Raw genomic sequence first — 27,071 nt, forward strand, 5'->3', positions numbered from 1 at the left:
TCGTCGCAAACGTGAGAGAGCCATGTGACGTGGAAGCACGAATAACAGTTCCAGGTTTCAGCAACATTTCCTGAAAGTCACGGAGCAGCTGGCTAGTGCAATGCTCAAGTGTTCTTGAGATGCGCAACAGCCTTCGGAGGGCATGTTCTCTGCCTTCCCGTTGCCTCACGTATTGAAACTGCAGCCTCTCTTCCAACTGACAGTGCTCTAGCACGCAGGCCAACAGGCTTCACGCAGTCTCTATAACCCTCACATTCCTTTACTCAACATCCCGAACGCATCCCAGAGGTCTCAGGTTCAAATCTCTTCCTCCAAACCATCTAACCTAAGGAAAAATAAAGTTATTCCTGTGCTTAACTAATTAAGCACTACGCCATGAAGGCGTATGGGGGGTGCATGTATAGATCCACATTTTCTTGACCTCGGCTGCGTAACCGATTCGATAAGACGTTCGGTGGACCCCAGAGCCGGCCTGGACGATGTAGAGAAGAGAAAACTGTTGACCCTACCGGGACTTGAAGTCCAATCCCCTCAGTTGTCCAGCCCGTAGCCAGTCGCTTTATCGACTGAGCTATCATGTGTATCCTTACTGAATATAATTTCGACTTTGTACTGAGGCCAGGTTCATGTCTGATAATTGCTCCTTGCTTCTTTAGAATCTGACACTGAAGATGGAGGCAAATTACGTAATATCACAGTTCACAATCACTGGCGTAGGGGTCTGAAATGTGAGGATCGAAAGGAAAATTTTCTTACGAAGCTGCCTGAAACTCAGTCAGATAAACTTACGCATCAGGGGAGACAGATATATGCAGGGATATGGTTCCCCTGGCGCCGGACAGACATACATACAAGAACGCGGCTTTAATATGGGCTGCACTATATGCATAGGCCTAAATATGGGAACACAGGCTCGAATCCAGAAGCAACATAGAAGGAAGTTCACTTGAGGTACAGGATGAGTCTAAATTATTGTCGGGGTTTCCGTTTAAAAGCCACGGAAACCCTGACAGTAATTTAGAAACATTCTCTGTTATATACAATACATTCTTCAATAAGCTATATACGTGTATGTAATTGGTAGAATGACCATTTAGTCCACGCTCCAAATAAAAATCACGACATGTTTAGGCCGCACTGAGCCATCATCAGGTAAAATTGTGGTGATCCTAAGCGCTGATATGATCGTGATTTGAAGAATGTATTGTCACGTGATACAGTGACTCTAGATTGGATTGGGTATTCGATTTATTGAGCACTTAACACACGACTCGTGATTACACTTAATTATAGCGCCATCGCTGATGTCAACACTTTACAAATCACTATAGAACACGCTATATCTTCTTAGTCTTCTGTGTCTTTACCAGTCGTTTCCTAGTAACGGCTTCTAACACTGGAGTTTCTTCAGCTTCCGTGCTCACTGCACCGACTAAGTCTTCTCTTCACAGGCTCCCATACAGTTGACAACTGACTGACATCTCAAAGTCAAAGTCACATTACGACTGACGGTCAGTCAGTAAGTCTTGGTGTCGAACCCCATCTGGGACTCATGACCAGATATTTATTACTGCTTGACAGTTACGGTCATGTTTTGTGGGGCGCCCTCTCTGACGAGAGGACGTGTCTGTCATTTGTACATGCTGCTGGCCCTTGCTAGCGCAGTCTTTCTCGGGTCCGAGTACCTTGGGACTCGAGACCATATTTTACTGTCTCAGATTTAAGACGTCCCGTTTCGTCGCCTCTTACGACTCGCAGGGCCACGGTGGAGGTATTCGACACCGCCTCCACACGGGGGTGATTGACTTCTAAACTTGTCCCTTGCTTATAACATCTCGGCACGCACCGCAGAGACAACATCGTTCATTGTTGTACTGCAATAGTTTCTGTGAGAACGTGTTTATTTGCCAAGGTGTTACCCGGTAACGGCTTCTTATACTTGCTTATTAAGTGTTTTTTCATTGTGAGTTCCGAGGTCGTCACCCAATGGCGGGTCTACACGACGCAGTGTTCTGTGTATGTATTTATGTAAGCCTATGAAGCGATCGAATAGTGCAGTAGGATATACAGCATAAACGCCAATAGTGTCAAGTTCGTCAGCAAGATATAGGATAGCTCTTGGCCTATTCCTTTTGTCGTTTGTTTAACGACGCTGTTAATGTTTCGGGCTTGGAGTGGAATACTAAAACGATTGGTGAACAATGAACTTGGGAGTATTCAGAAGGAAAAGCTGCTGGCCTGATTGATATAAACGCATCCCAACATTTGTTTGGGAGCACTGAGGAAAATCACGATTAACGTGAATCATGAAAGCCGGTATAGCTTTATAAACGTCCAAAATGGAACCATCCATGGAGAAGTATTAAACCTGTGCAACACAGGTTTGCATAATTTTGTGCCTAATTTAGATTGTCGTGCTACGGGTAAACATAAGCTCAATTACCTACGTCACGAAACTGGGCACATCTGCCCTACAGGCCTCTGCTGTACCTTCGCACAGCATCCGTGGCCTGTGCAGAAGGAACGCTTTATTTCAGATCTTACAAAAGGGACGGTAATAGCGATAGGCTGCGGGCTTGACGGCTCGGGTTCGATTGCCGGCCGAGGCAAGATTTTTCTGCTCCACAGCATCTGCACCGTCTCTGGGACGCACTCAGACTCATATCCTATGGGTTCCGGGCTCACATTTCTCGAGATCTAAGCGACAGGGGCGTGAAACTCACCACTCACCTCCCCCATACGTCTTCATGACGTGTTGCTTAATTAATTACGCACGGGACAAATTTACTTTCTTTAGTTCAAATAAATGTACCGAGAGCCCACAAATGGAACAATAAATTATGACTATTTTACTGTTATTTTGAATATAATTAGAATAATTAAGTCAAAAGCATGAGATAGGCAGGGCATATAGCACGCATGGGGACAAGAAAAATACGTACAAGGTTTTGGTTTGGGGAGACAGAAGAAACTGGGATGACGTAGACGTATATAGGAAAGATAATATTAAAATTGGTCTTAGAGAAATAGGGTGAGAGTTCGGACTGGATTCTCTGGCTGAGGATAGGGACCCGTGAAGGGCTCTTGTGAACACGGTAATGAACCTTCGGGTTCCATAAAATGCTGGAAAGTTCTTGAGAAGTGAGCGCCTGGCGGTTTCTCAATAAGGCCACAGGGCCGCGGAGGGGGCAGAGGTCATGTCTTAGTTTGTACTATTCATGTTCCACTGTTGCACGCAACCAATGCGAGGCTTAAGCTCCTCAGACAAAGGAGAAGAATAAGAAGAAGAAGCAATGGCTCACAAAGAAAGCCGTCGCATCCGATGAAAGTTACAGCCCAACCCCATGGAACCAACTGTATCATGTACGCAGTGGGCGGGACTTGTAGCATGCGCGTGACTGCAGCTGCTCTTCCTATTGGTCGCTATGTGGCAACAAGAGTAAACTTCCCCCACCACAGATTCCCCGCCATATGCGCCAGCAGTTAACCGCTTCCCCCTCCACCAGACACAATATCAACATAAGCTAGTAGTTAGAGTAGCCACTTGTGACTCCGCCCCCCAGAACTGTTCTCGAATAACATTTTGGGGTCCGGTGTCCTGCGGGCGTCATTACACGAACGGCGTAGGGCGTCCGTGCCAAATAAAACACACCTCCTCACAATGCATTGGATTGCAACAGTTTCAGTTCAGCCCATCTGCGCCGCGTCGGATGCGCCCGCAACCTACAAGCAACATCTGCTGCATTGACAATTGTAGCGACAGATCTGTGACTGCCTCAAGACATCTGCCAGCTGTGCGCTCGAAGCGTCGGTATCAGTGAAATATAAAGTGTAGAAAGCACAATTACAATTAAGAGTCAGTAAACGTTTCTCACGGAATGTCGGAAGTTGAGTGATTGTCGGTGCGCCGTTAAAAGGGGGACAAGTTGCTCACAAAGACACGAAGTAACAAGGGGAATTGTGATTTTGCTGGTGTGACTGTATGACAAGTTTTCTGTGGGGGGAAAAAGTGCTAAATAAATGCGAAATTAAGAATATAAATATATGAAGATTAAAAAAATATTTAGGTAAAAAAAAAATTGATAGTCTGTTCTCTACATTTTTGTGCTTTTTTGTATGAGGCTGTTCATTATTCAATCGGATTAAGAAATTGTAAATAATATTCTGTTTGTTTTGCAACTTTTCCACCATTTAATTTAAACAAATATTCATAATTTACAAATAAAATCTTTCAAGAAACGCATATATCAATGTATTCGTGTTAATTGGGTGTACTTAATGATCAAATTTCAATGTAAGAAGAATTTCTTTGTGTTCTGAATATCTGACTATGAAGTGATGAACCCATCGGCTGTGTATGCAAGCAAGGACACAAATTAAGGAAGCCATGAAGTATTTTATCACCGATGATAAATCATAAATTTCTTTCCGAAACAGTAAGCACTAACTGACATCAACCAGGCCAAACCACTTAAAAACTTTTTTAATAAGATCTACGCACTGTCAGAACACGCCTTTCGCTTTAAATTCAAATTTACGCTCAGGTAATTGAATTCGCTTTCCTTTGAGGTGCTCTTCTGCTTATTATAATTTTGGTGCTTGTTTTGGGTGCAAATGACGTCAGAATAGGCCTATAGAATATGTGAGTGTCACGTGTGCTATGAACGCCAACTGCAAGTGTAAAATATTAAGTAACTTCCATTTAATGAAGAACAGAAGAGAAATTTAAAACAACGTCGCACACAAAACAATTTAAAACATTCCTATCTTCAATTGTGAAACGGTAAAATTGTTGTCAAGGAAAATAACATTAATGAAAATATGTTGACGAGATATTTTACATGAAATATCTTAAATATTTCCATTATATTAAGATATGTTTTAGTGCTATGAACTAAAGCCTTTACGAAAGTGTGGCAAGAGCAAAGTACGGCATTAAATCAAGCAGTGAAGTATATGTGTACAGTGAACTACTGGGCATTAATATTTCAGGCCTGCATCGCAAAACTGTGACTGACAAGTGGCACCCAATATCTCGATATCTCGGCTAAAATCTCGGCGACTGCCTCAACAAATAAAGAGTTATTTCAGCTCTTCAGTAGTCAGAAATTCTGTAAATAAGAAAACCCAGTGACAACAAAGTAAATTAAAAACCCAAGAGTTATTTAAGCATCGTTTTTGTAATTACTTCAATCGCCCAATGGTCTACTTCAGGTCCACAGCTGAATTAACCTGTCATAACTCGTCACAGAGAGATGCAAGTTGCCCAAAAGCGAGATAATTAACCGAAGGGTAATTTTCTCGGTTCCCTCAGCAATCTGGTGGTTGAATTATTTGAAGAACGCAGTGAATAGCAACCACAGCTCTGCAGTTAATTTAACCATCCAGTGAATCATTAAATAGCGTTGCTGCAAATTGCAATGCACCAGTGGTTAACTGAGCAACAGTTCTGAATTAAATGCACCGAAGCTCTTGCAGAAATAAAAAATACGGCTGCAGTAAACCCAAAAGCTGAAGAAAAAAATTCTACATTAAAAGCAAAAACTCAATATTAGTTCTATACTAAATATAACAAATAAGCATAAGTTCTGCAGTGAATCCAGCAACTCAACGGCAGTTCTGATGTAAATCCAACAACTCAACAACAGTTCTACAGTAAAATCCACTGCAGTGAAACCGAAAACTCATCATTATTTCTGCAGTGAAGTAAAAAACTCAACAACAGTTCTGCAGTTAAGCCAACAGCTCAACGGCAGTTCTACAGTAAAACCAACTCTGTGGCAGTTCTGCAGTGAAGCCAACAACTCAACGGCAGTTCTGCAGTGAAGCCAACAACTCAACGGCAGTTCTACAGTAAGACCAACAACTCTGCGGCAGTTCTGCAGTGAAGCCAAGCCCTGCGCGGTCAGCATGTGTGGTTGCTAGGCTCCCGCTGCAGTATGAGCCTGCCCAGTGGTATGGATATGTCGGCCCTCATGTCTCAACACCCCGTGCTGGGAGCTATCCCGCCCGCCTTCTTCCTGCGGGCCACGGAGCGGTACCAGCGCACCCCCAAGTGTGCGCGCTGCCGCAACCACGGCGTCGTGTCGGCCCTGAAGGGCCACAAGCGGTACTGCAGGTGGCGAGACTGTGTCTGCGCCAAGTGCACCCTCATCGCAGAGAGGCAACGCGTCATGGCCGCACAGGTACGCAGCAGTGTCCACTTTATGTCGATCCACTAACGGTAAAGCCAGAGCACTAAGATTGCCATTTCATTTAAATAAATTCCATCATATCTCTCAAATGGCGCGGGGCCCCCAGGGGGCATTGGCTCTAACCTAGGGCGGTGGAAACGGGAGTGTCCAAAACAGAAAATGTCTTAATTTTATTCTGTCCCCAAAACAAGTTTTATGGTCACAACACACATTTGTCGTTTAGTACAACGTGTTTCGGCTCACTAACACTTTAAATCCAGTGGTTACTATATTTACCATATTTACCATCGACTTTAATGTACTAAGACTCTGTATTCTGCCCACAGAGTGTACTTGATTTTCGTACATTTCTCACAATAAATAGCGCAGTATTAACCGAGTGGGCTCTCTAGCGGTGAAGTAATGCGATTCCTGTGAGGTACGGATTGGATTCTTATTTATAGTTGAGCAGGAACTCAGTCTTTAAAGGGCTGACACATCATAAAGAATTTGCCTTCATTACATTCACCTGTGTTGGTCTGCTAGGATTCCATATATCGGCCAGTATTTACGTACTGGAATACTAATGCTATTATATATGAAAAGGCGTGTTCAACTCTAAGATTAAATATTAACTGTTAAAATGTTAAATCAGCATTAAATTCCCCCCCCCCCTTGGCACTACAGCCCCAGTGGGCCTAGGCCTACTTCCATGAACTTCTCTGTTCACTTCGGGTCTTGTAGATCTTACACATTCGGTAGGACTCCCTGCTAGGGTGATCAGCTCGTCGCAAGGCCTCTACCTGTACACAGACACAAAAAGCCGCACACACACAAACTAAACATACATGCCCTGAGTGGGATTCGAACCCACGGTCCCGGTTTCCTAGCGAGCGAAGACGGTACATGCCTTAGACCGCTCGGCTACCGTGACCGGCTTCTTAATTAAATTTAACGTATATAAATTGTTTTCTTGTGTTCTGTCTACATGTAGGAGTTGTGTCTCTCCTACTGATGTATAAATACAAGTGAATATAAAAAGACAAATACCTGATGATGATGATGGCTTAATGAGTCGAAACAAACATATAGGGGGGCCCATACTACCTACTGTGTTTACGGAAGAGAATAAAGACATTCCACACACAATATGACGCTAAGACACAATATTTCTAATATTTCCAGAACGTGGAGCCTGGATAGCTCAGTTGGCATAGTGACGGGTTACGGGGCTAGACGGCCGAGGTTCGAGTGCAAAATTTTTTTCTTCCCCACAGCGTCCAGACCGGCTCTGGGGCCCATTCACCCTCTTTTCGAATGGACGATTTTCGCGTGGAGGTTAAAGTGGCCGGCGCGTAATGCTGACCACTCTCCTCTATCTAGTGCCGAGGTCAAGAATGGTGGGCTATACCTCCATGTCTTCATGGCGTAGCGCTTAACTAATTAAACAGAGGGACAATTTTAGTTACGTTAGTATTTCCAAAACATGAAGACTATGATTTGCTGAAATCACTGAAATCACATGGTCAGAGCGGATTTCATGGGAAAGAGAGGTCCAAGTTCCGGCCTATGTCTACACGGCGGGGTGGCGGGCGTCATGTCCCAGTGATCCGACTGGGCGTCAAGTTGCGTTCCGGAGTTAGACTTGAGGTTCCCGCAGCGGTAACTATACACTTCATTATCTCGTGGGATATGACGTCATGTGGTCCAGTGGAAATTTAGTGACGTTTCGAAGGAATTAACTGCCTCCATCTTCACTATCCAGGAATAAGCTTAGCATTCAACCAGCATCTGCTTGTTTCTTGATAGTTGTTTCATTTTCTCTTCTACTCTGAGAATGGAGGTTCCTCCTAAACGTCGCTAAACTTACACCAGACTACACGGTGTCACATAAAAGAAAAAATTCTTCAGATTCGCGGTATTATCTCAGATGACAAAACAAATATTTTGTGTTCATAGAACGCGCAGGTAAGCAATCGCTTTCACAGAAGTGAACACAAAGTTACTTCGAAGCAATATCTCCACGATGTATTTTAATATTATTCTTCCATCTACAATTAGGTCTCCCAAATCGCTCGAGGTTTTCTTACCAAAATCTTAGCATGCATTTCTCATTGTACCCCTTTCCGGTTAAATTTCCTAAACGTCTCATTATTCTTGATGCAATTAGCCTCCTCAGTCTCTAAAGGAAAGTGTCGGCAGAGGTGTACTTTAAAGTAGGCTACGGCCACTTCCTTCCACATTTTTCCAATTCATTATTCACTGATTATCGTGTCTATCTATCTATCTATCTATCTATCTATCTGTTGCTCTACAGTCCTTCAGTTCCTTAATCGTATACACTGTTGGTAGGACTCCATGGATGGGGGATCAGCCAGTCGCAAGGATGCTACCTACTCACAGGACAACACAAACACCGAATAAACGCACATAAACATGCTTGTTTGAAGTTGGGTTCGAACCCCCGATCCCTGTGTTTAGACCGCGCGGCCGGCCACTCTGATCGGCATCCTACCAGCCTACGTTACATAATCTGCGCTACTGAGAGCGCCGTTAAACAAGATGCAAGTGATGAAACTTTAAAATCAAAGGGAAAATAGTGAAGATGAGTCTCACGCGGTCTCCGGGAAACACCGCTCAATTTTCTCGCAGGCTTAGCGGTTTGGGGGCCTGCATCACAAGAGAATGCGTAAGTGCGAAGTGACCGCGGTTTAGCTTATAGAATTGCTGTATCCTAGGATGTGTAGTTCGGCAAGAAGCCACTGATGTTTCAGAGGAACGTACTGCCTCCATCTTCAGGATCGGAAAATAAGTCAAGCCAGAGACTGGGAAGAACCAAACGGCGAACTTAGTTCTGAAGATGGACGCAGCATAATCTTCCGAAACGCCAATGAATATCCACCGGACTACATGGTATTGAATCCCACGTGATTTTTAGAGGGCTAGACTCTTTGAGGGAATTTCTTGACGACTTGGTTAATTCAATATCTAGGAAAATATGTAAGTAACTTGACTCTTTAAAAACTTAATTTCTTATGAGTAATATATAAAACCTCAGTTCCTACCTCACAGGAAACATTACGTCTCCGCTACAAAGCCCAACCGGTTACTGCTATTTAGGGAAACAGTCGCTGTTTGCTGTGAGAACCATACGGAACACACAGATACACTCTGTGAGCAGAATGCAGGGTTTTAGTGTGTTCAGTCCGTACCTCACAGGAAACATTACGTCACCACTACAGAACCCAGCCGGTTACTGCTGTTTAGGGAAACAGTCGCTGTTTATTGTGAGAAATGTTCGGAATACAACAAATTCTCTAGGCAAAATGGGTCCTTAGATATATTAGGTTAGATAAAGTTAAGCTAGGTTAAGTTAGTTTAAATAAAATGCATTGGTTTGATATGTCTCAGCGTTAACAGAAGTCTGTTTCCCTCAGTGCGACTCCACCCTCTTAAAACGAAGGTTGCTCTAGAAGTAATCACCAAATTTGTGTCCTGAAGTATCCAGTTAGAATCGCAGCCGAGACAAAAGTGATCCTCCCCGGTATCTTCAGTGGTTTTCCTCAGTTCTCCCAGACAAATGCCGGGATAATACGTCTATTCGGCCACAAACGGTTCCTCCCAAATCCCTTCTATTTCATCATAAATCTATCATCCTCCCATCTGACGCTGTCTAACCGAGGCCTAGCTTCTCGTTAGACGCACTTGATTCTTCTTGTAGTAGAAGAGGCCTACGTAGACTCAGTCTCGACTGATAAATTCAGCGGGCTTATGCAATGGTTGTAGAATCATCTTATATTCAGTACAAGTATTGAATTTCTGGACATTATCCATCGTCTTGTCTGTATCTGAAAACTGTCCTGTTTATTTCTCAAAACACAACTGAGTAGGTTTTACCTGAGGACGGAGACAGAATCCAGTCTCCGAAACGTTGTATTTTGAAAAATAAACAGGACGACTGATAATGTCCAGAAACATAATACTTGTACTATAGCACCATCGTCATAAACTTTTAGAGATCTTATAATCTTATATTCAGAAGAGAGATCCCTAGAAACCATCGCACTGCAGCGTGAACAAGCGTTAGAGGCGGCTCCAGCTGTCAGTGCATGTGTCAGGCCTCTGTTAGGCTTTGTGTTGCCCATAAGAGAAACTAGAATCTATACGCTTTCAAGATAACTGTTAGTTTACATTATGTTAATGAAGTGCGTATGTCTGTCGGTTTGTTTTGGCACCAAAACCAATAGAGGAGAAGTTGGATTAGCCTAATTTGCACATATTCTGTTGCATCCGGCTGTGCAAATTACTGTAAGGTAATATTTATCAGACAGCAACTTCGCCTGCTGCAAACGCTGCTGTGCCCAATATACAATCCAATACATTAATATTAGCCCTATCTGTGGCTTCAATAACATGTTGCAAGAGCTGTACTAAATTTCGGACGAATCCAATTTGGCTTTGTGGGGCCCTTAGCCTGGATGGATGTCAAATCGAAATTTGTGACACACCTATTCGTATCAACAAAGATTAATCTTAATAATATTTTGTAAGCTGTACACAGCAGGCCTATAGTCCTGTAAAGTGTATTAGAAACAATCAGGCTTAGAAATTATTGATCTGAAAAATGCCGTCTTGCGGGATGTGGCGCCGTGTAGATCTTGTGTGAACCGACGTTTCGGAGGAACATATCGCCTCAAATTTCAAGGTAGGATAATCCGCGAGCGAGGAACGAGGGATATGTTACTCCGTAACGTCGGTTAACACAATATCAACTCGGTGCCACACCCAAGAAGACCGTATTCTTCATAGTCACCGCCGTGAAAATTCAAATCTTACAAATTATACATTTTTTCTTGAAACATTTTAAGTTCCGTGCGTAAGTTGAATATTGGACTAGAAGACGTAAAAAGCAAAATCAATCTGCGGTTAAGTTCCAAATAATTTACATTGTTGTGGTTTTGAGAACAATTTTATATTTTATTTAAATTCTTTTTTATTTGTGGTTCCCTTATTATCTTTACAATATCATATTTAGGCATCCTGGTGCACTCCATACGTTACATGATACAAACTCCGTCTTTCGTTTTGCTCTCCTTTACATACTACATGTTTCGGCCACAAACGGCCATCATCAGGTGTATTACTCACGTATCTGTCTCACTGCACTTAGTTTAACAATTAAAATTTAAAAACACAGGTCTTTCTGATTGTTCCTCTCGTCGTTATTACCAAAATCTACTTCGCTGATATCCTTGTTATTTACACACGTGTGGTTCCCTTATCGACGCATTAATAAACTCTGACTGTACGCTCTATAACGTCCTAATGTACCATGATTATGGAAGAAAAGGGTGTGAAAAGAAGTGGTCGTGGCCTAATTTAATACACGTCTACTATTCTGACATATATTGCTGGGTGGAGAGCAAAACCACGTAAAATTTTATTCGTGATAGTGAGTGTACCGGTAGAGGTTCGAACCGGGCACTTCTATAATACAAGTCAGGAGTGCTGCTGCTTGAACCAAGTTTGTTCAGTTACGAAATATCAAAGATCAAATTTTGGAAACATTTGTGGTTGCTCTATTTGCTGATGCTTACAGATATTCGTAGTGAGAAGGCTTTCCCATGCCTTGTCCTATGGTTGTCCGAATTGATCCGACTTATCCCATAAGCCCCATAGGCTTACAGCTTATGGCTGTGCGTCGACACATAGATCTTAGACAATCGATAGTCAGTTTGAAATATTTCGTTCAAAATTTAATTTCTACTGAAGTCAGTGTTTGTGTGCTCCGTCAGTCTCGTCGCGACGACTGACGAGTGAAAATGTCTTGGCTTAACGGAGGTATTATACAAGCGTTTATCTCACGGGAGGAAATGGAGAAAACCGCGAAGAAACATAGTCACTATACCAAGCCAACTGTGTTCTGGGTACACATTCGTCGGACATGGAGCGCGTTTAAAAATATTTTCTGGAGCTCTATCTGCTCTTCTGTCCAAGTGGTCCACCAAATTTCTGTACCCAGATAACTCAGTCGGTATAGCGACTGCTAAAATCCGTTGCCAGGATACGACTAGTGAGGACTGAGAACTCTAGTGCGTGTGTAACGGTGAACTGTAAGTGTGTAGATCAGCATAGCTTTGTGTTACTTGCAGTCCCGAGTTACGTGAATGTATAGGGTGCAATAAATCCAATTATCCAATCCAAACCCCGTCTAATAGTCACAACCCTAACACGTGACAATGTTTAACCTCACTTTTACACATATCTGGTCATATAGAGCTTCACGTAAGAAAAATATCTGAAATATCAGAGAATCTGGCGAAGTTGTGCGGGTTGCCGGAACTTCCTGCAGTTTATTTACTCTGACAGCCGTTCCCGATTCATGAACATCGATTTCTGGCGCATGTGTGCCCTGAGATAAAGGATCCGGTTGTCCCAGATTCTACGCCTGAGGAGAATTGAATTTCTCTCGTTACAATGTTCCAAGTCTTCCGATGCGTCTGCCGTGTTCCAATATTTAACCAAAGACGCTCTTCCTTTGGGCATGCGCGTCAGCTCAGAGCCTGCACTGTTTGGCTTACGAACTGAGCAAATACAGGTGGTCGCCTTGTGACTTGTCAAGAATTTGGACAAATGGCGGAAACATTTATGGACTGAAGATTCGGCTGGACTCTCTGTATCTTGTTCTAAAGTTTGCCTTCTGTCCGAAATTTCAGTATTTGCGCTTCCTTATTTGATAAGCGCCTCTCAAGTATCAATAATAAAAGGCAAAGCTCTCTGCTCTTAATTAATTAAGCAAAACGCCATCAAGAAATATTGCGGGAGTGGGTTTATAGCTCACCATTCTTGACCTCCACATCAGAATGAGTGGTCAGCTTCACGACCCGACCGTATTACCACTCCTACCCATTGGATTGCACGCTGGGTGGGACCCAGAGCCAGTCTGGACGTTGTGAAATAGAGAAAAATCTCTCCCTGGAACCGAACCCCGTCCTCCAGCTCATAACGAGTCGGTTTTCCGACTGAGATATTTTGGTTCCCAATAAAAACATTTCATTTCAACTCTTATTTATTTACGTGCAAATTTAACAGCCCAGAGGCCAATTACAAAGTTAGCACGGCTAAGAAATTACACCGACAAAGGATAACAACTAAACGAAATTAATTTTCTAGTGTACTTAGTAACAGCAAAGAACCCGTACATTTTAAGTTGGTTGTTTAACGATGCTGACAGTATGGAGACTATATTGCGTCGGTGGGAGTATGATTAATGAATATGGGATGATTGGTAGGATGAAAATTTACAGGGGAAACGGAAGTACTTCCATAAAATCCGGACCCATGCTCATATGTTCAACAAAATCACTCACAAGACTTATTTTGGGATCTAACCTGGGTTGCTGACGCGGGAGTCCGCCAACTCGTGGCATGACCTCGCCTCATAACGGACCCGGGTTTCAGGTTCGTAGTAAACATAAAATGCAGTAAGAAACAGGAAACGAACTGGGATTACAAAGGAAAATTGTTCTTTACGGGAAACCACATTCCTTTTAAAACATAAATGAATTGCTACATAGAGTACATTTCGCAACATTGGCATCCCTGGCTGGAGGATGAAGCCTAAACTACTGCGTATAGTGTTAATCTAATTCATCTTCTGGGCACAGGAAAACTGCCAGCATCCGCGCTTGAGTGGCGTTTTGTTTTATTCTCAAAAACATTAACAGAAATAAAGCATTAAGCCGCTGTCCTTACGAAGAAACTGTTCTAAAGTACAAAGTACAAGAGGTCGTGGCCTACTATCCTGAAAATTTGCCGTGGTGGAACTAAGAAAAACCACGAAACATTTCATTCAGGATATCAGGTCTCCATACCGAGATTTGAACCTGGGAACGCCTGAAAATGAGAATGGCAATGTTCACTGAAACCACCGAAATTTAGGTCCAGGCGGGGTAGGCCTGAACTTAGCAGACTTTTGCTATCCATTAGTTTGAATCACTTCAGTAATGAAGCCATGTAGAGAGAGAGCCCTGTGAGGTAGGCAACCGTGCTTGTCGCCCCGAACAGATACGTGGAGGGCCCTCATGTGCTCGAGAGGGGACTTGGCTTGTTTGCGAATATATCAAGATGGAAACTGTTCGTGCCCCGGTTATGCCCGACTTCAACACAAGTGACTCATTAAGTGCCTAAAAGGTTTTTAAAAGCTTCTTCAGACGCGAAGAGCCACCAAGAGCTGCGCAGAACCTCTACAGCGCAGATATTTACATTTCTGCGAAAAAAAAATAGAGTAACATTTTTATAGGTTACTTTAAATCGGAGTAACCGCTTCGCGGAATTGTGTCTGACACATTCAGGACGCCACCGATCCACCGCTTCACTCCGTCAGTGTTATTATTATTATTATTATTAATTATTAGCCCACTTTCCTTATTATAAAAATAAACGTAGGCTCGGTGTCTGTGTCTGCTTTATATCAACAGCGGTGACAGAAGAGATGACAGTTGCTAGGAAACGGCTCCGTAAATATGTTTTCGCGCAAGGAATACGCAGCAATAGAATTTATATGTTATATTGTGCCAAATAGGCAAAATGTAGCGAAAGGAAATTAGGCTATTAGTTCTTCCCAGAATTTCTTTCACTGATTTTGTTATCATAATCACTTGCATCGCCTTCGTGTCCGCTTACAGGCACACAGACAGCACTGTGATCTCATAAGCTTACTTTTATGTCCACAAAATAAGTAAAGGCAGCAAGAAGATTGTGCGGAAAGAACCCAGACTAGGCCGCCGGTAATACTGACCGAGATGTCCCGCTATCCCCTCGTCCCTCTAGATGAGCGTCGCGAGAAGATCCTTAAATGTGACAGCGAAGCATCCTTTCCAGATTCTTCCTAGTTCATTCTACACCCACACCCAATCACTCGACGTCACCTAGTCTGAGCAGTGACAGCGGCATTAAATTCAGTGTAAATTCAACAAGAAGGAATATCTGTGTGCTGCAGGTGGCGTTGAGACGTCAACAGGCGCAGGAAGAGAGCGAAGCACGGGAATTGGGCATGCTGTACAACGCGTCGGCCGCTCCCCACGCAGCAGTGGGAGCACCGCCCGTGGTGCCACCCTCCGGAGGCGGCCAGGAGTTGGCGATAAATATACTGCAACAGCAGCAGAGAAGCGTTCAACAGCCGGCCTTCCCGGGGGCCACCAGCAGCGGTGACAGCGCGCCACCGGAGCCACTGCACCACAGTCCTCCTTCCAGTGAGTACCACTCGTGTGAGTGACCGCACACTCTCACGTGTTCTCACGGTGGCCAGAGGGGCTCCACTCTGTCTGTGTCATTATTGGATATCGTCATACTGGGGCTCTCGTTGAACACACGCGCACTTTTCTTCCTTACACATTCCAACTTGAGGTAAAAGGTAAAGGTAGCGTAAAGCTATTCCTGTAACAGACCGTGGAGGCCAATAGGGTTGTGGGACGTCGAGGCTCCCACAATTTCTTTAGACAATCGGCTCTCAGATGGCGGTGAGGTTGTCAGCCTTACTCGTCGACGGCCAGGAAGGTTCCTGGTACTCATTTCTGTCAGATGCTGAGTTGACGCCATGGCAATAATGCGGCGGGAAAGATTAGGTCAATTAAAAAATCGAATGATCTCATAGGCATTCGATCCCGTGACCTTCCGGCTTCTAGCATAAAGCCTCAACGAACTAAGCTACCGCGCGGCCTCTTGCCTTCTTGAGGTGCAACGTAAACTCTGATATGTTTCAGAATAAATATTAAGATTACGGACTTCTGGGATGTGACGCCGTATAGTTTAGTATTAGTAACATTTCTCAGGAACCTGTCGCCTCCATTTTCAGGAAAATGTTAAGATTCAAGCACTGGATTATTCATAAACCTTGGTACATATAGATTAAATTACACGGCGCCAAATTTCAGAAGTTCGTGATTTTATTCTTCAGGAACGGTATGCAGACTTCAGGATTTCGACGAGGTAGCTGATGGTTTGTTCAAGGTAGCGCAATATCGCCTGTACGAAATATCGAGAAATCGCTAGGAACAACATTTTGCGTAATCGATAAAAACACTGAAAATCGAACTACATACGACCAGACTAAAAGCTTGAGAGTGTTACCGCTACTCTAACCTGCATGTTTCAAGTTGACAATAGCATAAAATGGGGCGATTCTTGCCTTATTTAACGACACGTTATCACTATATACATCTAGCGTCGATTTATGGAGGCTGTCAGATGGTGAGTAATTAACAGTTTGCAAGAGATGGTTGTGGCCTATTTTAAAATTTAAACCCAACCGGAATAGTTGAGTAGTAGGTACTGGTAGGAAGACGGAGGAATGGGGGTTCGATCCCAGGCAGGGGCAAGATCTCCATAACAACCATACCGGCGTTTCGTCCCACACAGACTCCTATACAATGGGCACTGGGAGCTGATCATTCTTCTTTCATTTAGTGCCAAAAATGACACTGGTGGAGCAGTACCTCCACTTGTACGTACTTCTAGATGACTCGGAAACCTCTGGACAGGCTGGGGATCACCATGAAGACGCGAAGGACGGCAACTCGGTCAGACGCAGGGCGTCCCCGTCCCCAGTCGCCGTTGTGTGATGTGCTTAAATTGTCGCCACGAACTTCCTGCAATGAGAACCTATGACGTTTCTCAAATGGGGCTTTAGGGCCTTGTTTCATGAAGTCGTTACCACGACGAGGCCGTCCCATCGAGGGGAGAGCGCCGAGGGTTCTCGTGAGATGATACATTGGGGTGGAAGCGCCGGTTACCCTCAACACTTTTAATGACGACCGCAAAACAATTTACACCCCCTAACTGAACCGTTTGTTTCAAAAGTCTGAAGTCTTCGCTTTCTGCAGCGTTAAGTGGTGTTGCGGCAATCCCCGGTAACTGAGGTCCTCATGACAGTAACTCTAAATGGCACCGTCTTTTTAAGGAAGTGACGCCGTGTAGCGTGGCTGCACTTGCCGATATTTCGCTGGAACACACTCGTGCTCCTTTCTGGTTAGAACTGTGCTTAGAGAGACAGGATGGGATGGTATGGATTGAACTGACCTGGCTCAGGATAGGGACCAGTGGAGGGCTCTTGTGAACACGGTAATGAATCTTCGGGTTTATTATAAAGGGTTCTGACGATGGTGGATGACACAGAGCATTACTGGGGTTTTGGACTTGTTCCATTGTCCGGAATTCTAGGTAATAGAGGACACGATGTTTCGGAAACTGGATCTGTTTCCGTCTTCAGGTGAGAAAGGAAAACACCTACCTTCTAAGGGACCCAACTGAGTAGGTGTCTTCCTTTCTCACCTGAAAACGGAAACAAATCCAGTTTCCGAAACGTCGTGTCCTCTATTATCTAGAATTCCGGACGATGGAAGAAGTCCAAAACCCCAATATTTCTGTGAACCTTCGGGTTCCATAAAATCCTGGGAAGTTCTTGAGTAGCTGCACAACTGGCTCAGAATGGCTCAGCTCCATGAGTGAGTGACTTGTTCTACTCTTCGATACTGAAGTTTGGTAGCAGTGTGTTCCTTAGACTGCACGGAGTCACGTTGTAGAACAGAATGCTCTCCAACGTCACGAAAGTATTGAATAAAGCAGCTAAACCCACAGCTCGCTACTGGACACGATCCTGAGCCAGTTCCATCCCCTCCCATCCTCACAGCCCACTTCAGCAAGAGAGATGCTAATCTTGTCCTTCCGTGTCTCAGAGGCCGCTCTCTACAGTTGAGTGGACACTTGTACCTGTCCCTAGGACCGCATAACCCGCCGAATGTAATCAGTGACGCTCCCGTGCAAGGTTACATCGTTATGCGACATTAATGTAATGCCCGTTGAAAATTCAGAGGAAAGTCTTCCCATGTTTCAAGCCCTACAAATCATTACTCTTTACAGACTCAGTCTATTTGAATTGTGAATATAGCAACCATAAGATAAGCGCCCGTGACAAGTGTAAATTTGTCCGAAACGTCGGAAAACACTGACATTTTGATGCAACCTCGTCCAGAATTCCAAATCACACACTGTCTTTTGTTTGTAGAGTTTAATCCTGTATAAACTCATTTATATAGGCCCTACTTTTAATTCTTTGAACGCACAAACGGGGGACATAAATTCAGTACAGTGAACCCGTTGTTATAACGGACAAAACCTGGCTGTGCTTAATTCTAAATTTTTAGAAAACTATTGAAAATAGAACAGATCTCAAATATCTTTAAGTAATCACATCATGTGTTTTATGTCTATTGCGTGCATTGGCCATAGTGTGACCGCCTCTGTGGTCTAGTGGTTATAGTTCCTGGTTACATATCTAGAGGTCCCGGATTCGGTTCCTGGCTCTACCAGATTTTTTTTAGAAGTATTGGGTCTGGAACGGGGTCCACTCAACCTCGTGAGGATAACTGAGGAGCTATTTCAAGGATATAGCGGCTCCGGTCTAGAAAACCGAAATTAACGACCGTGGGGATTTCTTGCGCTGATCACGTGACACCCTCAATCCGTTAGAAGTTGGAATTAACTTCGCCGACAAGCGGCGGTCGCTCGGTCGATAAAGTTTGTTTGCGGACTAAATCCACAGAGTTAGTTCGTTAGTTATTGGCTATAGTGCACTTCCGTGAATGTCCTTCACTCTGTTATAGCAGACATCGGTCATAACCGTTGCCGTGCACCTTAGTCCGTCATAACGAAGGTTTACTGTGAGGTAAGGTGCAAAGGGCAAAATTATCCCTGAGCTTAATTGATTAATACCAGGCAATAAAGAGGTAGGGGGATGAAGGTACAGCCACAACTTCCCTGATCTCAACAGCTTGGTCAGCTTCACGCCTCGGCCACTTCACCCTCCCCTTCGCCAAATAGCGCCTGATATTCACTGGATAGGAAGCGGCGGTGTGGGTCCCAGGTGCGGTAAGGGCGCAGAAATGCTTTTCCCCATGTGAGATCCCATCTTCATGCACGAGTGTAGCAGTGATGCCTGAGTTTCGTCACACTCTGCAGGGAAGAAGGCAGTCACAACAGAGAGCGAAGCTCTGCAAATGCAGAATTGAATACAGATTTTTAATTTCAAGTTCCAATACAAGAATACGGCTTCGCTCTGATAGTCTCGGCGTATTTATTAACCTGCGTTTATCCGCTGCTTTTTACGTCTCAATAAACAGTCGCTGTTCCCTGCGCTTTGGTGCAACAATGGCACAACTCCCATTTACCCTTATAAGTTCCATATCGGTGTAGGAACTTCGGTGTGAAGGGTCCAAATTCGATTCTGGCTACAGTGTTTGTTGCGCTTCAGTGCACACCCAGCTATATGCAGACTCTATGGCGCCGAATGGCAGGACAATAGCGTGAATAATGAATCGCAAAGGATCTGGAAGAAAGTGGTTGTAGCCTAATAGAAATTCCATCCCGGAATTTGCCTGCAGATGCTGAGGAAAACGACGAATAACCGGTGTCCCGACAGTGAATCGAACCAAAGACATCGAATACATGTGGAATCGAAATAATATTTCAAAACTTAATTTACCCCTCACAGAGAACACACTGTGTTAGTGTGGTAGAAATGAACTGCGTGCAGGCATCTCAATACAAGTCTCCACGGTTTCCCTCCGCCTGCTGAGATGGACCACAAGTTCCCAGTTGCTGCTGGGTGCTTCTCATGCAGCCCCAACCGCCCCTTGTCTACAGGGGCCCATAATATTGCAGGGTATCCTGACCAACACATCCACTCACGAACACTTACTTACTTACTTACTTACTTACTTAATCCGTCCCCCTTACACCTTTACGGTGTCGAGGTTGTTATTTCATTTTCATCATCTTACAGACGGTAGGACTGCTTGGATGAGTGATCAGCCCGTCACAAGGCCGCTATCTACACACAGGATAAACACATACACATACCAAACATCCATGCTTTGTGTAGGATTCGAACCCACGTTCTCTGCTTCCGAGCGAGCGAATACAGTACATGCCTTACCCCGCTCACCTACCGTGGCCGGCGCACACAAGGTTCTTGGGACTAAGTCCCTTGTACTGCGGCCACTTCTGGCCAATTGTACCAGCCCCAGATGACAGGTGAGGGTGATTGTGGAGCAATTGGTGGAATGAAGATTGGCAAGGGAAACCGAAGTACCAGGAGAAAACCTGCCCCAGCGCCACTTTGCTCACAACAAATCCCACTTGACCAGACCCGGGATCGAACCCGGGCCGGCGCGGTGGAAAGCAAGCGACTAACCGCTTGAGCAATGGGAGGGCCGACACCCAGGTTAGTAAGAACTGCTCAGGCCCTGGATAATTTCCAAGTTAAAAGAAGGTGTTGAGGGCATCGAGTTGGTGTGTTCGCCAAATTATTCCCTCCCTGGTTACCAAAATGCACGGCGTCATATGCCGCAATACAGTAAACCTAGTTATCTTAGCAAACATCCTCTGGTCACTTCCCGACGAAGGGAAACAGTGATCGGTTTGGGTCCACGAGCAAACATCAAGCAAGAAATATGACGTGATTTTGAAACTCGGATAAGTGATGACGTCACGACGTGATCGGGCCTCCTGTCGACAGGACAATATTTAAAATTATTTCGTGATGCAACAAGGAAGGGCAAACATTTGACATGTTGTGTAGTTCCAAGAAACAGGGGCCGCTCTGTGTCTGTGCGTGTAACTGTTAACTATTTAAGTCTCCTAATGATTGTCCAATAAGTGATGACTCACCGCAAGACAAATTTCTACCGATATTTGTTCCACTCGGCCTGCCGCATCGTTCATAAGCCGTAAATTAAACAGATAAATAAAAAGGGGTAAAGGTAAAGTTGCCGGTCACGGTAGCCGAGCGGTCTAAGGCGTGCACTCTCTTCGCTCGCTCGGAAGCCGGGAACGTGGGTTCGAATCCCACTTAGGGCATTGATGTTTAGTTGGTATGTGTGTGTGTGTATAGGTAGAGGCCTTGTGGCGAGCTGATCACCCGCCCAAGGAGTCCTACGGTATGTCTAAGATCTCGTAAAACCGAAGTGAAATGGAGAGTTTCATGGAGGTAGGCTCATGCCCAAATGTGGCCTGTAGCGCCAATGAGAAAAAAAGTGAAGTTGTCTTTGTGCTCAATTAACTAAAAATTACACCATTAAAAAACTACTTGTGATAGTTGAGGTATAGCTCCACCGTTCTTGACCTCAGCACTAGATGGAGGTGAGTGGTTAGCTTCACGGCCTGGCCGTTTTATTCCGGTGAAGAAGCCCCCGGTACACATTGGATAAGAGGCTGGGTGGATCCCACAGCCGGTTTGGAGGCTGTGAAAAAGATAAAAACCTTTGTCGGGAATTAAACTCAGGCCGTGCAGCCCGTGCACTAGAAGGTGAGCTTCAGGCTCTGATCGCTATTACCCACGTGAACTGGGTAACATACTGTGTGGGAACAAGCGGGTTCATGTAGCAGCAACGATGTAGACATGTATGTGGGGAGTACTCGGTTCGAAACCCGGTCAGAACACCGACTAACACCAGGAATTCGCGGATTTCCTCAGCCCTCCCGGAGAACTACCTGAATAGTGCCTCGATCAGGCAACGACAGTGTATCTAGATGTTTAACTCCGCGTCAAATAACCCAAACACGAAAGTGCGTGAGCCCCAACAGTCCTGACAGGGATACTAATGTGGGAATTTCACAGCGTCGAAGATTTAGATTGAGCCTGTGCAATGACACCGTGTAATCTGGTAAGTTGTTACCAAGGTTTCGGAAGATCCTGCTTCCTCTATCTTCATCACTATATCTTTTTCTGAAGAAGGAGGAAACATTTTCCTCCGAAGCGACAGCGGTCACCTGTCATAGAACACAGATCACCTCGCTTTAGAGCAATGGTTCTATCGGCACGCTAGGGGGGGGGGGCATTTTGGTTCTGCGTCTCACTAATGTTAGAATAAGGAATCAAAGTGTAAAATAAATGTACATCTCCTTTTATAAGATTTAAATTTATTGAATACACATTCAGGATGATCAATTTAAAGATTTTATTTAAACGGATATTCTATTTCATACATCCATTATTCCCTGCAAAACCTCTCGGAAATTTCTCAATAACTCGCGGAACACTGATTGACAAACATTTCTCTAAAAGGATATTTCCTGATGTGGCCGGTGGGATTCGAAACCCGGTCCTTCTCAACCCGTCAATTCATTAACTGAACCACTGTGGTAACAAAGAAACTAGCTCTACATCCTTCTTGAAACGCTGATATTTGTTCAGCTGGTCAACAAATTCCAAGTCTTTTTACCGAATGTTAAGGCTCATTACCTGTTCAGAGTTTGAACATGCATCAGTTGAAGCCGCACATGCCAATTACAATAGGCTTAATCTGTAAAATATAGGCCGATAATTACAATTATTGTGTTTCTGGATATTATCCATCGTCCTGTCTATATATTTCAAAACACAGCGTTTCGGAGACTGAATTCTGTCTCCGTCTTCAGGTGGAACCTACTGAGTTGGGCCCAAACGATACAGCTGGTCCTTGTCTCCTGCACTAGCTGTATCGACTAGGCCCAACTGAGTAGTTTTTACCTGAAGACGGAGACACAATCAAGTGTACGAAACGCTGTGTTTTGAAATAAACAGGACAGTGTTTTAGATAAATACGGGAAGATAGTTAATGTCCAGAAACACAATATTTGTATTAATGTACCATCATCACAAAATTTTATAACTTATAGGCCTATAATCTGAAACAAACTATACTGATCCCATCCTGAGCCAGCTGAATCCACTAAGGCTCTAAATAAGTAAGCAAATACATTTGTGAGGACGGATTGAACTGGCTTACGTAACGGCGATGCTTGTAGGGATAGAATGCGACTGGTTCAACAAATCTGAGTAAAGAATTCCGTGCTTTTCCTCAGTATCTCCAGCAGAGTACTTGTGTCCCTCAGTTTATATGACAGTAACTTCCCTAAGTGGCCGCGCCATAGCTCAAGCGGTTAGTCGCTGGCTTTCCACCGCGGCAACCCGGGTTCGATCCCGAGTCTGGTCAAGTGGGATTTGTGGTGGACAAAGTGACGCTGGGGCAGGTTTTCTCCGAGTACTTCGGTTTCCCCTGCCAATCTTCATTCCACCAATTGCTCCACAATCACCCTCACCTATCATCTGGGGCTGGTACAATAGGCCAGAAGTGGCCGCAGTACAAGGGACTTAGTCCCACCCCACTAGCAATAAAAAAAATTCCCTAAGACTTGTTATGAAAATTATTTTTTTTTTATAATTTCTTTCGTCTCACTGTATTTGATTTTCGTCGAAAAATATTATATTAAATTATGTAAAGATATAAATTTTAGCCCCTTACGAATCCTGTTACTTTTGGTTTGTTCTGTACAGAACTGCTCGTTTAGAGAAACAAATAAGGAAATCATAAAATGGCGTTTACGCTGAACTCGCGCAAATCAAAACCGCGTAATTCGGCTGTTATTGCTTCCTTTAAACTGGCCGGGATCGTCTCTCTCTCCACCAATTATCTTATTCGATGCTATAGAAACATATCTCTGCATCTGAAACAGTGTCATTAAACTGCTAACAATATAACAATACACAACTGACAGCGAATTGTTACGTCAACTTCTATTGAGTGGGTTCTGTTATGAATTTGGGCCAAACGCCATCAGATTCAGCTGATGAACTAATCAGTGATACGAAACGAACAATATCCTGGGTTTGGATGTAGATGGCAGTGCCATCAAACAAGAACCATTGCAAGGATACGGGAGCAGATGCTATCTGGCGTTAGCCCCAGGCAACACTCATCTAAAAAAACAGTCGAATTCGAAAGAAAGCTTCTACCAGATGACAAGTCTTTTCAATTTTTCTTCTCTCTCTCCCTTCCTTTGCTCTGCACTCACGTGTTCATGAGAAAGAAAAGCTTTGCCATCCAATTTCCTCTTCTTTCTCTCCTACGCTTCGATGGATCGCCACCACAAACATCTGGCGCCACCATCAAACAATTGACTACTCTTGTGCGCAGCAAATTTTATCCGTAGAAGAATAACTACCACATATCGAGTTATTTTAACAAGTTATTTCCTTAAAATAAATTACTTTTCTTCTTGAATCACCTCGCGCCAATCTCGGAGATAAATCCCAGAAAATCAGCACGTCTAGCTCGCCGGATTTCTACTTGAATACAAAATAAATTTATAATTGTAAAAGCACAACTTCTCTAAATGCGTATATACTACAAAGTTAGATCTGAAATATAGAAATATTTATTCTAGAAAAAGTCAACAGCAGTTCTACCAAAGCTACTGCACTCTTACCATAACCCCACACAAACTCCATCATTCACGAGGCACTGATCATAGCAATGTACGTAGTAAGAGAACCCTTAAAACTTCGAACCCGATACCAAAACCCAGAGGATTCAAAACAACAATAAACCCACAAATGAATAATCAGATACAATTTCAATTTTTATTATACTATAACACCTTCTGCTCTCCTACCTATTGTTACTCTAACCTTCCACCGATATCTTGGTCTAGTAAGTGCCCTACTTCCACAAGGATCTCTTATCGAATTCTCTGTATACTTATTTCAATTGTCCACAGAGGCAGGCTAAGTTTACAGACAATTTCAAACTTCATTCACTAATTGCATGAAACACTAAAACACTAATAGAAAAAATATAAAAGTAACGGGGAGAAATTTGTTCGTCACTTTGAAGACGTAGCAGTAACTGGATTACTTCCATTTAGCTGGTTTAAACCGGTTTTGAGAATGAGAGGTGGATGGAACTGGCTCAGGATCATGTCCAGTGGCGGTCTTTGGTACTAGCGATGTTGAAACTTTGGGTTCTGCTACCAGAGAGTTAGTTAATTAGTAAGATGGATCTTAGGGAAATGGGAGGTGGATGAAGCTGGCTCGGGACCGTGTCCAGTGGCGGGCTGTGGTACTAGCGGCGTGTAACCTTGGGTTCTGTTACGAAAGACGTAGTTAATGTATAAAATACAGAGAGTTGTTGCAGTCGGCACGCAGTTTGTGGACCAGCCTGTGAAACCAAGCTGCAGCTGTGCCACTGTGGCCGAATGTTGCAACGAACACAGTGTTTGCTCAGCGCGATGGGAAATGGCAAAGTTGGCCGGCACAAGTGGCCGGTATAATCCACGATAATGTTAAGCTTATGTCCACACTGGACTCGGCCTTCAAGTTCCTCGCGAACTGTTGCTGCAAAACTGCCTAATCTCTCTACGCATGACCACGCGTCACACTCGAAATGTTAACGTTCCTAGTTCACGTCCTGGGCGCTGCACGGGTAAATGTAATGTGGTCCCTCTGTTTAACTAATTAAGCAGTACTCAATGGGGACGTATGGGGGAGTGGATGAAAATCCACGTATTCTTCACCTCGGCACTAGCTGGATTTAGGTGGCAAGCTTCATGCCTCGGCAGCTTTACCCCTTGAGAAATAACCCCCATAATCCATTAGATACGGGGCTGGTGGGCCCCAGATTCGGTCTGGACGCTGTGGAGAGGAGAATAATCTTCCACTACCGAAAATCAAACCCGGGCCGTCCAATCCCTTAACCAACCACTATACCGACTGATCTATCTTGTCTCCTCGAATTTCCTTAAATCGAGACACGTCAGCATTTCTCGCTGGAGAACTTCTCATTCCAGTGCAGCCGACATTCAACCGAGAATTAAACCCGGCACTTTCGGAATAAGAAACACGTTCACTGTGCCCCAAAAGAGCACGACGTCGAGGTTCATAGGGGCGGTACCCCAACTTTATGCAAAGTTAAGCACCGCGCATTAAAGTTGCATGGGGACTTTGCTATATAGCTCCAAGCATTAGATGAATGTGAGTAGTCAGTTCCACGTTCCCGCCGCTGTATCCCCTGGGGAAACAGTCTCCGTACCCACTGGATGTGAGGCTGAGTGGGCCCCAGAGGTGGCCTGGACGCTCTCCAATCGTAGCTTAGGCTCTACACCGACTGAGCAACACCGGCTCCACGAATAGTGGAACTACCTCACTCAATTGAGAAGAGTTATTCGTGAGAAGCTGCCAGTCGCTTAGCCATTCCGGAACTTTCCAGCATTTTATGGAACCTGAAGGTTCATTACCGTGTTCACAAGAGCGTACCACTGGTCTCTATTCTGAGCCAGATCAATCCACTCCATTCCCGTCATCATAGTTCTCTAAGATCCATTTTAATATTATTCACCTATGTACGTCACGAGGTTAAGAAATGTCGAGACATACCTCCACCGCCACACACGTCTTTGTGGAGTTGAGCCATTCTGGAGGAGCCGCCAGTTGTGCAGCTACTCAAGAATTTCCCAGCATTTTATGGAACCCGAAGGTTCATTACCGTGTTCACAAGAGCCCTCCACTGGTCCCTATCCTAAGCCAGATCAATCCAATCCATACCGTCGCATCATATCTAATATCCATTTTAATATTGTCAACCAACTACATCTTGATCTTCCTAGTGGTCTCTTTCCTTCTGGTTTTCCAATCAAGAAACTGTATGCATTCCTCTACTCTCCCCTGCATGTTGCATGCCCTGCCCATCTCATCTTCCTTGACTTGATCACTCTACAGCGTTACGTAGCTGTGCAAGAGGCATGCTGTCTGGCCGGAGTGTACACGTAGTTCCGGAACTGGCCGCCAGCCTGCGAGAAGTGCCCTCAGCACAGTGTACACGCTGACCGTGGGAAGGAGACCTAGCCTTCCTTTAACAACGTCAACAGGTAGCGTGAGGCGGTCAAGCCTAACTCTAACGTTCTGAGCTTGAATTCTGGGGGTTCCGGTTCGTTTCTAGGCCGAAACACCGGCTATCATAACTAAATTTCTTCGTACTTTTCCTCAGTCCCTCTGGAGAAACACCCAGATAATATCTTAAATAT

The 27,071-nt window shown here is 44.3% G+C and overlaps 1 protein-coding gene across 1 annotated transcript in view; it reads left to right on the top strand.

Annotated features, from left to right (window-relative positions):
• The first annotated feature begins 5,939 nt into the window (after positions 1 to 5,939).
• Positions 5,940 to 27,071, top strand: part of LOC111863593 (doublesex- and mab-3-related transcription factor A2) — a 38,066-nt gene continuing 16,934 nt past the window's right edge. Inside the window, exons 1-2 of the mRNA XM_023850054.2 lie at positions 5,940 to 6,185; positions 15,175 to 15,427. Of these exons, the coding sequence (XP_023705822.1) occupies positions 5,940 to 6,185; positions 15,175 to 15,427 (499 nt within the window). The remainder of the gene's footprint in view (positions 6,186 to 15,174; positions 15,428 to 27,071) is intronic.

This window comes from Cryptotermes secundus, unplaced genomic scaffold, assembly GCF_002891405.2.
Source record: "Cryptotermes secundus unplaced genomic scaffold, Csec_1.0 scaffold57, whole genome shotgun sequence".
Taxonomy (NCBI): domain Eukaryota; kingdom Metazoa; phylum Arthropoda; class Insecta; order Blattodea; family Kalotermitidae; genus Cryptotermes; species Cryptotermes secundus.